Source organism: Coturnix japonica, chromosome 10 (assembly GCF_001577835.2).
Source record: "Coturnix japonica isolate 7356 chromosome 10, Coturnix japonica 2.1, whole genome shotgun sequence".
NCBI lineage: Eukaryota > Metazoa > Chordata > Aves > Galliformes > Phasianidae > Coturnix > Coturnix japonica.
Genome location: NC_029525.1, coordinates 2758428 through 2774599, shown reverse-complemented (window position 1 = coordinate 2774599; position 16172 = coordinate 2758428). Strand labels below are relative to the sequence as shown.

Below are 16172 nucleotides of genomic sequence, written 5' to 3'. Positions count from 1 at the left end.
CAATGTTTTCTGGGAAGGCAGCTTTGAAGTTCTAGGAAGGCGCTTCTGGCTGTGAAATAACCTATCTCTGGGACAGTTACACTGTTCCTTTTACTTCACGTGGCCTCAGAAAGGATGGCTCAAGTAGGAAACACGTGGGTCCTCATCCTCTTTAGGTGCCCACCTCTCTGGCCAGAGCAGGAGTGAACAAGCACAGCTGGAGAAGGCAAAATCCATTGGACAATTTGCTCTAAGCAAATAAAAAAAAATAAAAGCAACCGGGACAGGACTATACTTAGCACTAAGTTTAAGGTGTTATCCACCGTGAGGCTGCAATAAAGGAGGAAGTGCTTAGTGCAAACTGCAAGGGTGCACTCTTGCGGCTACAAAGTGCCATACAGGGAATAGATGGAGTTGAAATCACGTTCTTTGCTAGGGCATTGAATGCTTTTGCACTCAAACAGAGGAGAGATCGTCTCTACCAGAAAACTTTCATCTCAGCATCAGTATACTGTACTAGTTTCCCAGTTGCTGTAGCTTTATTCTGCTCTGATGCAGGGTGCTTTTGTACTCCTGTTGCTCTGAACAAAAGGGGCACATGCTGTTTGGTGTTTGCTTCTCTTATTAAATGTGCATAGCTGCATCCTGGACAGCTGTTTCTCTGTATGATAGCAGAAGGGGAGCTGTCAAAGGGCAAAAATGAGTGGAGGGAGGAGGGAGCCAGCTGTCTCCCTGAGGCGCGCTGCTTGCTTTAGTGAGCCTTGAAAACCATAAAACTCTGTCTGAGACAGGGTCCCTCTGTTATTCTGAGACTGAAAAGTATTTAGCATGAATCTCCCATCTCATTTCTGCCTTTTAGGGGCCCCTGTGCTAGAAATACGTGCTGTAAGTTTTCTTGTGGAGGAAGACAAGGATGTTTGCAGACAGTACAAAAACATTTGAGACAGTATGTAGTTAGGTTGCTGGCAAGGTGTTTTCCAAACATTTCTTCATGTTTTGCAAGAGAACTGGTAGTCAGCTGACAGCTAAGTCAGCAAGTAATGTAAAAAGTTGGTATGTAATAAATATGGAGAATGTAACAGTGGTCTACCAGCAGTTGGCTTGATTACACCTGTAATGGGAGAATCCCAGGTACCAAAACCAGCTTCCCCAGGTGCAGAGGGAAACATTTTTCCACTGTGAAAATGTAGCAGCTTAATGAAATGAAATAGATTAGCTTTAGAACATGAATATTGAACATATTTTCCTCTTACTGTGTTAAACTGTAGCTGCTGCCAGTGGATCTGCAATGGAAGCTGTGTGTCAGACTGCCATATGCTGCATTCACATGATTAAATTCTTGGCAGACAAAGTCCTCATTGACTGTAAAAATAAAAAAGGGGTAATATTACTCCCATTATTAAGAAAGTGAGAAAGGAAGACCTGGGGAGCTACAGAGTGCTGGGGAACTACAGATTGGTAAGCCTCACCTTTGTACCTGGGAAGGCTAAAGTACAGATAATCCTGGAAGGGATGTTGAGGTTAGTGTGGCTTAACCAAGGGTAGATTGTGTCTCACCAGTCTGGTGGTCTTCTGTGATGGAGTGGCAGACAAAGGAACTGATGTTGTCTACCTGGACTTGTGCAAGGCCTTTGATATGGTCCCACACCATATCCTTACCTGTAAAGTGGAGAAATGCAGTTTTTTATGATGTCCATATAGAACTGGATCATAGGACCCTATGGCTCTGTGTCCAGACAGAGTCTGGTGATGAGTGGTGTCCCTCAGGGATCTGTCTTGGGATTGGAGTTCTTTTATGTCTGCATTAATGTCCTACACAGTGGGACAGCAGTTTTGCTGATGACACCAAGCCAAGCAGCGCAGTTGATACAATAGAAGGAAGGGATCTGATCCTGAGGAATAGGCATGTTTGAAAAGTGAGCCCATGTGAACTTCATGACGTTCAATGAGGCCAAGTGCAGAGTGTTGCTGTTTGGTCTGGGTAATTCCAGGTATGTGTACAGACTGGAAGAAGAACTCACTGAGAGCATCAGGGGAGAAGGACTCAGGGGTTCTGGTAGATCGGAAACTTAACATGAGCCAGCAGTGTACTCTTGCAGCCTGGAAGTAACCTGGGTTGCATCAACAGAGGAGTGTCCAGCAGGACAAGGGAGATGATTGTTTCCCTCTACTGTGCCCTTTTAAGACCTCATCTGAAGTACTGCATCCAGATCCGGGGGTCCCAGATCAAGAAAAATACAGAGCTTTTGGAGCAGATCCAGAGGAGGGCCATTAAGATAATCAGAGGGCTAGAGCACCCCTCCTATGAAGACAGGCTGAGGGAGCTGGGCTTCTTCAGTCTGGAGAAGGCTCCAGGGAGGCCGCATTGTGGCTTCCCAGTACTTGAAGGGAGCATACAAATGGGAGGGAAATCAAGTTTTTACACTGGTGATAGATTAATAGTTGTTGCCTAGAAATAGTACTCTTTGCTTGAACTTTATAGTGCAATTTGAAGGGTATTACCAGAATTAACGCATCAGCTTGGTAGGAGAAAACAACCTTTGCATTCTTTGTAAGGAATTATCTTTCAAGATCCAGGCTTTATTCTTCTGGATGAATACAGACCCATAATAGCTGTGATATTGTGATGAGAATGGTCTGTTTTCCTTGTTGTCACTGACTTGTGCTGAGGTACCTTCCACAAAACATGGTGCTTGCATGATCTTCTGAAAACCAGCTCTGATGTCTCAGTATGTTAATATTTTTTAGAGTTATTCTTTCCTCTCCTCTCCAAATAGGTTTTCAGATGTTTTGTTGTGTGGGGGGCTTTTGTTGTTGTTGGTTTTTCTTTTTGTGTGTGCTCACATTTTATAGGCTTCAAAAGCAAATCTGATCTGAGGAGTATAAATAACCCCTTAAATCAGCTAGTTAAATCCACCACAAGCCCTTGTCTGCCACTGAGATGGGCATCTCCTCTGCTTTCGAGGCCAACTTCAGCCCTCTGAGAGTCACTGAGCATGACTGAGAGACAGGACCCCGCTGTGGCAGACTGAGCTGGTCAGCAGGCCCCAGGTGATGGTTTTCTTTGAAATCTGTTCCTCTCACGCCATCTCCTGGTCAGCTCTTCGAGGTTAAATGCACTTAGATCGGAAAGACCTTCTCCTAACCCCTCTCTGGTCTGTTCCCCACAGGAAGATATCCCTGTTTGCTGAGAATATTACCATACTCTTTCCATTTGGTTCCTGTTGCTTTCCTCTGGTGTATGATGAGCAGCAGACCTGATGCTGACGGCACTTGCTTGTGAGTAGGTGTGTTGCAGAAAGTTGCCTGTGTTAAACATGGTCTGCTTGCATGTCACAGTATGAGCTCCATTCCATTTAGGTACGTATCAGTTCTGCATAACCAGAAGTTACCTTGATGAGCACAAGGAGTCAATTGTATCTAATCCATGCACCCATGTATCATTTATTGAGAAAAGAACAGGAACAACTGGTAGCTCTCGGTAGGTCCTGTAGTGCTCTATTGCTTGGTATGTGGCCTTCTGTAGCTGACTCCCAGAGGAGTCTGAGGAGTTGCAGGGCTGTGAAGTTCCCATGCAGTTCTACAGGTGCCAAGTAGGAGTGATGGCCATTTAGAATGCTCATCTGTGGACGTTAGATAAGCTCTATTTCCAGGGTGTGCCAAGTATGTGAAATCAAAGGGTTGGTTTCAGAAAGGAGATATGTGGGTCAGTTTGAAGTTTAAGCTTTTGGCCTCATAGAAGGTTAACAAGCTTTGTAGTTTGAGTTTTTCCTTTGAGCCAACAACAAAAGCTCCAACCCCTGAGAAATAAACACATGTGGGCTTCTCTCCCATGCCATTCTTCCCCTCAAGCAGTGCAGTGAAGGGCTGACTTGAGAGATTTGGTTCTTCTGGATGTGCACTAAGGTACAGGTATTTTGTATGACTAATTAAACTCAAAAACATGATGACTGGAGTTATGGCTGCTCCCCTTAAAGAAGAATGCAGCTCTCAGCTGTGCTAGGAGCTGTGTAGCTGTTGACACCTGCAGCAGTGGGCAGTGCCACTGAAGGAGTAGGGACATGAGAGACCCAGGGCACACTGAATGATTGCCATCAAATCAGCGTGACTGAGACTGGTCATGGCGATGCTGCTCTGGATTCAGAGATCACTCTATTTCACTGCTTTTCTTCCATTTCTCTTGGTAACTTGTGCTCTACCAAAATAACCACATGTAGGCACTCCTTAACCCAGTTCTGTCAAAATGATGCAGGTTAGGTGGTGGTGGTGCTTTTTTGTTTCTTCTTAATAGGGGATAAGGAGCCTCAAGGCCAGGTTCCCTCTTTTGGCCCTTTCTCAATTTCTATTAGAATAATAGCATGTGACATCCCTATTATGCTCTGCTGAAGTGTGTGTGATCAGCTCTTGATTGGACCAAATGCCTCTGTAAGTAAAAGAAATGGAACAAAAAGCATGAGATCTTATATGCAAACTGTCCCTCTGAAACCTGCCAGTTCCTGGAAGAGTTAACTCATTTAAAAACCTTTTAGTGAGAGATATCAGTGACGTGGATGTGTTTGCAGCAGCTGTGGATGTTGCAGTAACAATGAGTGGAGGCAGTTTATCAGCACATCAGTTATTTTCCTGGTACAAAAAGGAGCTTTAATTGGACTACCGATGATGGTTTTTGATCTAATGATGAAGCTATCTGGCCATCACAAAATTATCTTTCAATGAGCTCATCTGTTTTGCAAGGAAGAAACTCATAATCTCATAGAAGGGAAAATGCGCTGGTTATTTTTAGTCACTGATTTTATTTGTAAGGAATATCATGACTTCACAAGCACAGTGGCACCAATCTCCCTGGTAAAGCATTTATCTTAATCTAAAGGGAGCTGTTTGCTGCAAAGCCAGCTCTATGCTTAAAAGGGCCATTGAACAAATTTGCGGTACTGCCTCTCATTTTGCCTGTAAAAGCACCCGGTGATTCAGCCTGTCCTGAATGCACAGCAGCCCAAGGGCCAGGCCTCTCTGAAACCTACCAGCAAATGGAAAATGAGTTAATCAGAAAGCAGAGGTGGCTGGTGAGCCACAACCTGGGAACCAGACATGCTTGTTAGTAATTCCAGTCATTGAAAGCCTTAGGTGGGGGTTTGATGCAACACATGTTGTCAGCCAGATGTGGAACCAACCTTGTAGGATGCATCCAGGGAATGGCACCAGGGCCATGAGGGCTCTGCAGGAAGGGAGCGTGGGTGCACAGCATCTGCACTGCTGCTTTGCTTGGCTCTGGGCTTCCTGCCTTGCAGCTGCAGCATCAACTGCCAGCTAGCTCAAGGGCTGCAGCTGTCTGGGAAAGGATAATTCAGCCTGGAATCATACAGGATCAGAAAGAGGAGCAGTGCTCCCTTTTCTCACTCTTTGCTTGCTTTCAGCCCGTGCTACTGCAGCCTCCCCTTCGGATCCTAGGCTCAGTGCCTCTAAAAAGATAAGCAGATTGGTACAGGAGGATAAGCTATGACTGTGTCAGCTGGAAAGGCCAGATGTAATAGCGTTCCTTTAAATCATAATCCTTCATGTAGTATCACACTTGGTTGTCATAGAAACTGTGACATCACTGAGATTTACAGCTCTGATCCAGCAGAACAGTAGACCATTTGCTTTTAATATAAAGAGTGTGCTTAAATCCCAGTTATTTTTATGGCATTGCTTGCCTGCCTAGGGAAAAAAAACCAACCAAACAAGAAAGCCTGCACTTGATTTGGCTTTTTTTCCCCCTAGAGGAAAGTGATGTGACACAGTAGCACCTTCTGGTTGCTTTAGTTCAGCCAAATCAGCATGTGTCAGAGTCATCAATATTACAAATACAGGGCAGATCTACAGGTGTGCAAACATGGGATTTCCCAAGTGAATATGATGGTAGTTGAGTATTTGATCAGATCTCAGCACTGTCTCTGCTTCTGCAGCCTGAAGAAGTGTTAGAACAACCCGGGTTATTTCCATAACTGCCTCCGGCACTTAAAGGGGAAACATGAGTTTTCTTGATCGTATAGAGAAAAGTGTTTTGTAAAAGAATCTGTAAAATGTAGAAGTTTGGTCATGAGTTCAGTCAGTGAAGTAACAATTTGGACATACCTGCTCACCTGCTATCTCATGTTTTTGCTTTCAGGCTCAGTCTCTGGGTTATGTATTGAAGAATGGCTGTTCCTATTCTTAAGGGATGTTTTAGCACTCAGACAAGCTGAACTCATTCCCCTGTCTCCAGGAAAGCCAACAAATTGGTGCAAAAGCAACGTGTTGTTCTGCTAATGTTGGGTAGGCAGAAGTGGTGGTAATAACTTCACAGTTAATGCAGTGCATTTGTGACGCTTTGTGAAAGCACAGAAACAAGATCCTAAAGCCATGGGCTTCTATGGGAAGAAGGCAGCTGGATCACAACTCGCTTCCAGTTCAGAGCATTCTTGTAGCTGGTCGGCAAGTCTTCGTGCTTGCTGAGATCCACAGAGCTCCACCCGCTGGTAGATGACTGCTCCTAAAACCTCCACATGCAAAAAGCTGAATGTGTGTGAATGGAGGGGAAAAAAAAAAAAAAAAAAAAAAAAAAGACTTTAAATCACAAGCAGCCAATCTCCGTGCCTGGAGGGGAAGCTGTACACCGTTCTGTGACTGCGAAGATAAATCAATAAGTCTCCTCCTGCAGGTAAGGCCGAATGCCTGGCGCTGTGTGTCCGCCTGCGGGGGACGCCTGCTCCCATCCCCGCTGTGCAGCGCAGCCGCTCGGCGCCGGGTGGCACTGCGCGCTCACTGCACTGCGCGCTGTTACCAACGGGAGCGCACGGGACCCTGCCAGGCACTGCCCTGCCAGGGCTGAGAGTGCTGCCCCACCTGAGACAGGGATCGACAACGCGATGCCGGTGTAGTGAGGCTGGGCCGACATTTAAGTCGTGTTTGTTCCGCTTTGTTTTTCTCGCTTAGATGGACGTTCAGCTTCCTCTCTAGGTATCAATGCTAAGTAAACTGTCACAGAATCGCAGGGGCTGGAAGGTCACACAGATCGGCATCAGATGGGTCCTGAATATCTCCATAGGAGACTCCACTGCCTGTTCCAGTGCTCAGTCACCCCTACCATAAAGAAGTTCTTCTGCATGTTTGTATGGAACTTCCTGTGTTCATGTTTTAGGCCGTTGCTCGTTGTCCTATCACTGTGCACCACTGAGAAGAGCCTGGCCTCATCCATTTGCCCCCCACCTCCCTTTAGGTAGTTATTAACATTAATTAGATCTCCCCCACTTTCCCAGTCTTCCCCAGGCTGAACAGACCCAGGTCACCCATCCTTTCCTCATATGGAGATTGTTTTACTTCTGATCTTTACAGCTTTCCATACCTCTTGGAATTATTTCCTCCTATTCCCTGTTACTCAAAATGCCTCTCTCTCATCTGATACTGTCACTTGTTTGTCTCTGCTAAATCACTATGAAAGGCTCAAGAACACTGACACAGCAGCACCAGGATCTGTTTTAAACATGCAAAATACCCTTCTCTGCTCAGTAACTTGCTGTTTTTGTTCCTTCTTCACAGTTAAGCCAGTTGTCAAGCTGAGTGGTTACTGTAATATCAGAAGTCATGTAAATTAATACTTTTATGAACTGTTATGATTTAGTCTTTTGTTTAAAGCCAGACGTGTTGGTTCTGCTGGGTCACTTTTATTGAATGATTCTGATTTGCACACTTTTATCCTACAGGAGCTTTCTTTCTTTATAAACTCTGGGGCAAATATAACTACTTACGTGTCCGCTATCCTCCATCTGCTTTAATGGCTTTTTTAGTCATCGCCTGGTGGAAAAGTCAGATTTACTGAGTTGTAATTGCTAGCTTTGTTCTTTGTGCTTCACCTTGTGTCTTGTTCTGACTGCTGCTTTCTGTGATGTTTTCTCAGTAATCATGGGTCTTCTCTTACAGTGAGTCATCTTTATGGCAGGGAAAATTCTCATCTGACTTCAGTGCTATCTACCAAGCTCAATTTTTTTGTGTGTGTGTTGGATGTTTAAGGGTTACTGGATGCAGAGTATTGTTGTCTGTGGACCCCTGTGACCTCCAAATCAGAGACTGATTGAAAACCACTAGCCTAGCTCACTGGTGTTTTAATTCCAATGGATAGTGTGTGACCTTGGGTAAAGTACAGCCTGCCCTCTTGTGATGATAATGAGGAAAAAAAGCTTTTGCCGTGCACTGATGGTGCAACTTAAGAACTGATGTGAACTCTTTTCTATAAAAACCTTCAGAATGAGCTCAAACGGATGAGCTTTTCCAGGGGTCCCAGGCCTAGAGCCCCCTTCAAGCCTCGCTGCTCCATTTCCCCTGTAGACATTCCCAGCACACAGGGGTGGACAACACCCCTAGTGTGGATACTGACAGCTCCAGTGGTGTTTTCTGTGCTCCCCTTGAGCAAGAAGGGTGCAAAGGTGGGAATATGGCCAGAGGCAGTGCAGCTGGGACTGTTCCAAGTCTGTAACAAAGCTGCTGTAGCGTAGGCTCCAGACTTGGGGAGTTGGGGTATCTTGCCGGCTCAGATGCCCTGTGCTGATATTTTAAGTACCGATAGATTTAACTATTACACTGCTTATCAAAATAAGGAAAAAGAAAGGGAAATGTTGCATGTTTAACTGTTCTTAATGTGCATCTTAGCGATTTTAGTCCTCCATCTAATGATCTGCCCACTTACCTGCCTCCCCCTCCACCTAAAGAGCCATTCAGCAGGACTGAGACTGGCATCTGACCTCTGCTTCTGTCCATCCCTTTTAAGCTGCTGTCCTGACAAGGGAAGATAAGCTTGCTGAGCCCCTTAGAGCTTATGTCTCTGTGTGGATTGCAGAGAAAGGTTGAGTCCCAGGGTGTCCAGGGAGGGTATTCTAATGCTCTTAATAATGCTACATGCAGCCACCTCTGCTCTCACCCAGATGGGGCTTTGGAATTATGATAATAAGTTTTCCTTTTTTTTGCCATGGCTCATTCTGCTCTGTTATTAAATGGCAAGCTTCAGATATAGCTGCATGATTCCTTACTGCTTTCATAGATGCGTTTTTAATCTGCCTTTAAGAGGCTACATGAACCATAAAGAACACAAGTTGCATTTCCTCCCAGTGCATTTTGAAATACTTGCATGCCAAGAGTGTGGTTTTGGATATGCTCGTACAGCGGACCCTAATCCCCAGCTGCAGCGCTGCAAGACTGATTAACGTGGCTTTGCTTTCCTCAGATTCCTTTTTGCCAATAAATCAATTCCTGTAACTTTCACGTGGAGCAAAATCATATTTCTTGCTTTGCAGACATCATTTAGCTTTTGAGTGTCCTGAAATATATACTGCTTAGCTATACATGAGTATGAATACAGCTAGAATGACAAATCTACAAACAGCAAAGAAGTCTTTGCAGAGGAATTATTGCTGTTTCCTATACAGGTTTGCAAATGCTTTTTGCTGGCTGAGCAACACACTCTGGGGAGGAACCTATTTGAGTCAGTTGTCAACAACCACAGGCATGGACTCAGAATTAGGACTGGAAACTACTTCAGCGGTCTGAGACCATTCTGGGTAAAACTGTGTTACATTGCTAGGGTCTGCTGAATGTTAAAGCTTATGGATGTAAAATTAGTGCCTGCTGACACATATTTGCCAACTTCCCCTGGCAAAATCTGGGCTCTATTTGTCTAAAGCTGCTTTAGGGTGGGTTGGTTTCAAAAGGATATTCTTTAGCTGTTGCAGCCTTTAAAATTGAAGGAGGTATTTGAGGAACTGAGCGATCTTGGTTGCATTGCTTGCTGTGTTTCTTGAAGCCGTATTGTACAGAAGTGTTTTAACTTTCGTGCACTGACATACTGTTTTCCTAAAACACTTTGCAAGCAGCTTCATTACTGAAGCCACGACTAGGTTGCTCAGAGCTCAGGAGCTGACATGAAGGTGTGGCCTTAGTGACTGAGGCAGCTTGGACTGTATCTTGGAAAAGCCGGATCTTGTTGACTCACTGTTTCTGCCTTCTCTGAAGTTCCAGCTAAGCTTTCCTGCTTTATTTTTCTCTATACGAGGACATCCACCATTATTTATCTTTTCTGGACCTGCATTCTGTTGCTGCCTGTGAAAAAAACAAATTGTTTGTTCAACACCAAGGTGAACTGTTAGCAAATTGCCTGATATTGTATTCTATATTGAATATTGTGTATTGTGGCTCTGGGCAGCCTGGTCTGGTGGTTGGCGACCCTGCACATAGCAGGGGGGTTGAAGCCTGATGATCATTATGGTCCTTTTCAACCCAGGCCATTCTGTGATTGTTCATCACCAAAACCAATTCAGGCTTCCCTCCCATCTCATGAACCTCATCTTTTTCTTTCTTTTTCTGCTAGGGTTTGGGGTTACAAAAGATTGGGATCTTACCTCTAAAATGCCACTTCCTTCTTTCGTGCTTGCTATTTATCTCAGAAAAGTGAGATCAGAATTAAACAGAGGCCCTTTCTAAGGGCTAAGCTGTAAGTAACAGAAACGAAACAAAAAAACAACCCGCAAACATAGAACCATAAACTATTCTCAGAGAGTCTAATCAGTGCTCTGATAGGCACCTGAGTGTGCAAATGCTTCAGGATGGGGTGAAGCTGGAAACACAGCACACCTGACAGAGGCATTCACAAGAACAAATGCACTGAGATTCATCTGTGCTCTTTTAAGGTCCTTTCTATGAGTCCTAAGCAGCTTCTGATGCTTCCATCAAAGCTCATCCTACATCATCATTTGTTTCCTTCTTAACAGCTCACCTGGACTCATCTTCACTTCTCTTCATCCATTGCTGCTTGGCTCTCTGTCCCACCAGGGACGTACATAGTTGAGATGTTGGAGACAGGACTAGCAGTAAATGCTAATGGAAAAAAAACTATTTTCTTGCCAGTTCTGTTTGAAAAGTCAATGAGGAATTTTCTGTTTTCTGTCAGTTTCAATTGAGGGCTCTTGAGAAACCTGTTCTAGATAAAAGAAACAGAGGACTATGAAGGCATGTCCTCTTCCTAACAGGGAGGTTTGGTCAAAGTGCAGACCCGTGGGAGGGGAAATCTAGTTCTGTAATAAATAGAGGGAGGTCCCCATGATGTCAAAGATCTCCAGATAGGAAGAAGGCAGAAGATGATGGTGATTACAGGCAGTATCGATCAGGGAAACCTGAGGGTGTCTGTAATCACTGGAATTGAATGCAGTGCTCCTGAGGCTCTTTATCGAGATTTATTTCCTTTGTTACCTAGAAATGTCAGGTCTTTTCCCATTTGTGTTCATTTTGGTCTTGGGGAAAGTCAGGATTTCCTAAGTCATCCTGTGACCAACGTAACTTTCATGTCAAGCCCTGGGCAAGTCCCTGAAGGAAGGACTGAGTCAGGCATGATGAACAGCTCTCTACACCTCTGAAGCAGTTTCTGTGTTGCAGAGAACAAGGCATCCCCAGTGTGTGTTCTCAACAACTTTAACACAAACGAATTCATGGGCAGCGATGCGGTGTCACAGCATTGCCCAATGCCTGCTAAATATGGAGAAGTGCAACAGAACGTAGGGGAGTGGTGGCTGTGCAGCTGCATGTTGCTTCTTGAAGCCTGCGACGAAAAGGCAGACTGAAGGAACTGGGGAATGTTCTGCCAGACTTCAACAACATATGGCTCGCAGGCCGTGCTTGGCCAATGTAGCAGTTTGTTTGGCCTGCCAGATGGCCGGGAGACGCCATGCTGCCTGCATCGCTGGGTGCCTCCCACCAGCTGGGCAGCCAGCACAGACATGGCACCTCCCAGCCAGCTTGTATGTCCGCACCATGCAGCTGCCCCTAACCTGGATGGCACAGGCAGCGAGGGCAGGAGGGTGGGAGCCGTGCAGGAGGACAGGGAGAACATCCCAGAGGACGAATAGAGAGAGTTCTGGAAAGGGTGTGACAAAACAGCCGTTTGAACTTGCTGAGCCTACCTACCTCTGTGCTGTAGTGAGGCATTCTAGGCCGAAATCCCATTGTGTGAGTGAAATAGGGCTGAGTCACCAGATTCATTCCTCTGCTGTTTCATGCATCGCACCGTGTAACACATAACAAGGTCTGGTTGGTTTGGTTTTGTCTCCGGTGTTCCCACAGAAAGGCTCTTCCAGGTTCTCCCTTTCTGATAGGTAGACTTGTAATTTTCTGCTGTTTGTTTATGGCTCATTTGCCCTTATGCTTAAACCTTCTTTGTGACAGTACCTCGACAGACAGCTGTCATATTTGCTCCGTTCTCACTTTGCAGGCTCCACAGTCAGCACCAATGCACTGCAGCCCTTCTAGGAAAGCTGCTGTGGCTCCTTCCTGGCCTCTGTTGTAGCAAGGCACGGTCTCCCCATGGAAGGACAGGAGCTGTCAGGCCCCCAGGTGCAGGTGCTTGGAGCTGGTCCTGTGCTCCTCTGTTTGCCTGGATTGAAACTGGAGTTCTCGGCGTTTGAGAAGGTTCAGGTTGTGTTTTGTGAAGTGCTGCCAGTTGCTCTGGAGTTAAGGAGTTTTATATGAAATAGCAATTTAGAAAAGGCAAAAGAAAAAATAACAGGTGTGTGCATGTGTGCGTCTGGTATGTTAACTAAAAGCTGATTGGAAAGCAAGAATTGCCCTCAATGGTGTGACTTGTATTGCAGTAATTTCTTTGTGCCATTGGAGAGATAGTCCTCACCCCCAGCACAGCTGCCAGTGGATGAAGCAGTGATGGAAAGTGTTGAAGGAGGGAGGATACGGAGAGGATACGTCCTGAAGAGACAGAGCTGGGGCAGCCTCCATCCCTCAGCGTTGTGAGCATTCACTTTGCTCTGCTCTCAGACTCTGTTGCAGAGGAACTTCAGTACAACACTCGCGTTTTGTGTGTGTGTGTTTTTAATTGGCCTCTATTGCTCCTTTGCAGCTTGCGCAGCGAGACATCGAGTTCTGCTCGTACCAACCCATCGCACAGGCGCTGCTGGGTGACGCCGGCTGACTGCTCGGACCGGCTGCGGGACCGCGCACAGCGCGGGGTGCGGGAGCGCAGGTACGTGATGGCGGGGAGCGGGAGGCGGGGCGGGACGGGGCAGAGCCCGGGGGGGCGGCGGCCGCGGGGCCGCGCGGGGCCGGGCCCGTCCAGCCCTGCTGCGTGCGGCCCGGGCCGCGGGGCCGGCCTAGCGCGGGGAGGGCGGGGCGGGGCGGGGCGGGGCGGGGCGGCGCAGGCTCGCTCCCCGGCAGCGCTCCCGACGCCCGGCGCGTCCCTGCGGAGCTGGAGGGGGGGGGGGGGGGGGGGGGCGGGCCCGGGCTGGCCCAGCCCGCCGGGAGGAAAGGGAAGGGGGAACGGGAAGGGGAGCGAGCCGCGCCGTCGCCCTTTGGAGAGCGCGCGGGAGGCCGCAGGAGGGGCTGCCGCCGCGCTCGCCGTCCCCCGCCGCTGGGGCTGCCCCGGGCCCCCGCCCTCCGCCATCTTCCGCCCCGCAGGCGCGGCCGGGGCCAGGGCCGGGCCGAGGCGAGGCGGCGCAGGCCCGGGCCCGGAGATGAGGCCAGGATGTCGGTGTCAGGGCTCAAGGCCGAGCTGAAGTTCCTCGAGTCCATCTTCGACAAGGACCACGAGCGCTTCCGCATCGTCTCTTGGAAGCTGGACGAGCTGCACTGCCAGTTCGTGCTCCTGCCGCCGCCGCCGGGATCCGGCCCTCCGCCGCCGCCGCCGCTCACCATCCACTGCAACATCACGGTGCGGGCCGGGGGCTCGGCCCCGTCCTGGGGGGCGCGGGGTGACCCGGGGCCGGGGGGGGGAGAAGGTCCGGCCTCCACCGCCGCGGGGCCGCTGGGGCTGCGCGCTGCCCGGGCCCGCTCCGCGCTTCGTTCTGCCGACCCGCCGGGCACAAACAAAGTTTGGGATCGGGCGGTCCGGGGGGGGGGCTGCCAGCGGACCGGGGTCGCGTCGGGCCGGACCGAAGGGCGCGGTGTGAGCCGTCCGGACGGGGCCGGGTGGGGGTCAACGCGGGGTCTTCGGTTCCCCCGCGTCGGGATTTGGCAGCGGCCGGACCCAGCCGGGGCTGGTGGCTGCGTTTAAAGTTGTGCCGGCAGCGCTGTCAGACCTGAGGCGCTCTGTCGTTCTCTCTCTTCGTTGTTTGTTATTAACGAGTAGGAGGGATGCGAGATAAAACGTTCGGCGTTCTAAGTCCTCCGGCTTTAAAAGTCCACGGTTAGGGCCTAAACATGTGGAAGGGTTTGTGGATCAGTGCTTGACTCACGCACGGGGAAGTGCTGAAGGTCTCTGTGTCGCAGCAGCTCCTGCTGTAAGCGGACCTGAGTGCCCTATCGGCGTTCAGCTGAGAAGCAAAACACCGAAAAGTTCTGGCTGGGTGAGCGTGGAGTCGGTCTGTGCGTCTGAGGGAGGTGAGCAGCGCAGCTCGTCTGTCCTTTGCCTATAAAAGTATGCAATGTCCAGGCGGCATGGAGTAGAAACTTGTGCGCAAGTCCAAGTATCTGAGTGCTCGAAGGATAGAAATGTGTGTGCAGACCAGGCGGGGCTGGCTCTTGGCAGGATGTTCGCTTGTCTTAAAGTCACTTTGTTAAATGGAAAGAGACGTGTTAAGAGAGTTTCAGGGTTTCGCAGCTGACGGCCTGGGAAGTCAGTTCTGCGATCTGCATGTTTTACTCCATACTGGTGTGCACTTGCAGAGCCTAAGATGTCATTTAATGGTCAGATCAGCAGGACACATCAGTGTTCTGGTGTTTAGATACGGTGTATCGGACAAGTGGTTGTGCAACTTTCCTCAAGTATTCTTTATGTAATAGGAAGCTTCGTTAGGGAGCAGCCTGTTTTCTCCCCACAGCACGATCTTTTTCCTAAATCTCTTCCTTAAGAACTAAAGGGAAGGTCTGATAACTGTGTCCTCAGCTGGCAGCTGAGTTCAGTGCATTATTCCTTGTCAGGTGACAGCTGACAGGGAGGCTCGAAGAGCTCGGTGCCTTGGATTTGTGCTGTGGTGCGTTTCTGCTTCTGAAGCTTCTCTGTCCAAAGTATTTTCACTGGTAATTCTCTCACCCTGCATCAAACCCTGCCCACGTGCTTACTGGCCTTGGTTTGAGGTGTGCCCCAGCCAGTGAGATACAGGCTGAGGTCACTCCTGGCCTTGTTGTGTCCTGTACCTGTAGTTGGCTACTGCAGTCACTTTACCTAGGGATCAGGAGACTTTCTGTGTGCTGTCAGAACTGTGGGATCCGCTTCCAAAAAGAGCTGGAAAAGGCTTGTTTCAAACTACAGAGACAAGACTTCTGCTTTAAAAAGAAGTTGTGCCTGAACTTCTTGAAACTTGTGTTTCACGGTTGCCTGTGAGCAGCTTGGTTCCTCCAATGTTGACTAATTTGTGGCTCTTTGAGGTAGGTGGCTATTTATCTATCTGCTATAAATAAGTGGGAGGGGGCAGCTTCAGATGCAGGGGATGGTTCTCATGAGGCAAACAAGAAGCTCCTGGGAGAGTCAGAAAGAAAGGTAACCACTGGACTTGTGTCCTGGGCTTTGGACAAAAGTGTTAGAGCTCACTATGGCTGAAGTTTCTCCTTTCCCCTCCTCCCCCCCACTGAGTCTGTTGGCCCAGGCTCCTGCTTGCCTCCAGTTTATTTCTGTAGGTAGTGTAAACTGGAAAGGTGTAACTCTAGTTTGCTGTACTTCAGCTGATCTGCAGGGCTTCTGGAGAGCTGAATCAAGTTACCATGGGAGCTATAACTTGAAATTATGGTGCTAAAAAAAGCTGGTAAGGCTATTAAGATACTGGTAAATGTTTTCTTTGGGGAGGAGACTCACTCTCTGCAGCAGAAGCTGCTATCTTAAGGGTCTGTGTTTGCAGCACAAATAGGTAACTTCAGTTATTTGGTGCTTCCTAAGAGTTTAACTTCTACAGTAGTGATGAAATTCTCAAGGATATTTCTTGTACTCACCAAGAGCTTACATTGGTTGGAACATCTGGACACTTAGGGATGCTGTTAAGGGGGGGAGAAGCACAAGACTCAATAATTACTTCTTTTTTTGTTGTTGTTGTTGGTTTTATTCAGGCACCTCAGTATTTCAGCTGAAGTGAAAGCGGTCCAGCAGTGTGTGCAGGCACTGAAGTTGGTGGATAGAGAACAGTGTGGTAGGGAAGGGAGCTTCCAGCAGCTTCTGCACCATGTCTGAAAAGAGACCTGGTTACTGAGCTGCTCCGGTT

General features: G+C 48.1%; 1 protein-coding gene and 1 long non-coding RNA gene across 2 annotated transcripts in view; both read left to right on the top strand.

Annotated features, from left to right (window-relative positions):
* Window positions 1-6533, top strand: part of LOC107318535 — a 39906-nt gene extending 33373 nt beyond the window's left edge. The window contains exon 3 of the long non-coding RNA XR_001557402.1: window positions 6128-6533. This is a non-coding gene — a long non-coding RNA (uncharacterized LOC107318535). The remainder of the gene's footprint in view (window positions 1-6127) is intronic.
* A 6747-nt stretch (window positions 6534-13280) lies between these two features.
* Window positions 13281-16172, top strand: part of UBE2Q2 (ubiquitin conjugating enzyme E2 Q2) — a 29504-nt gene continuing 26612 nt past the window's right edge. Inside the window, exon 1 of the mRNA XM_015872468.2 lies at window positions 13281-13693. Coding sequence (XP_015727954.1) covers window positions 13508-13693 — 186 coding nt within the window. The 5' untranslated portion in view covers window positions 13281-13507. The remainder of the gene's footprint in view (window positions 13694-16172) is intronic.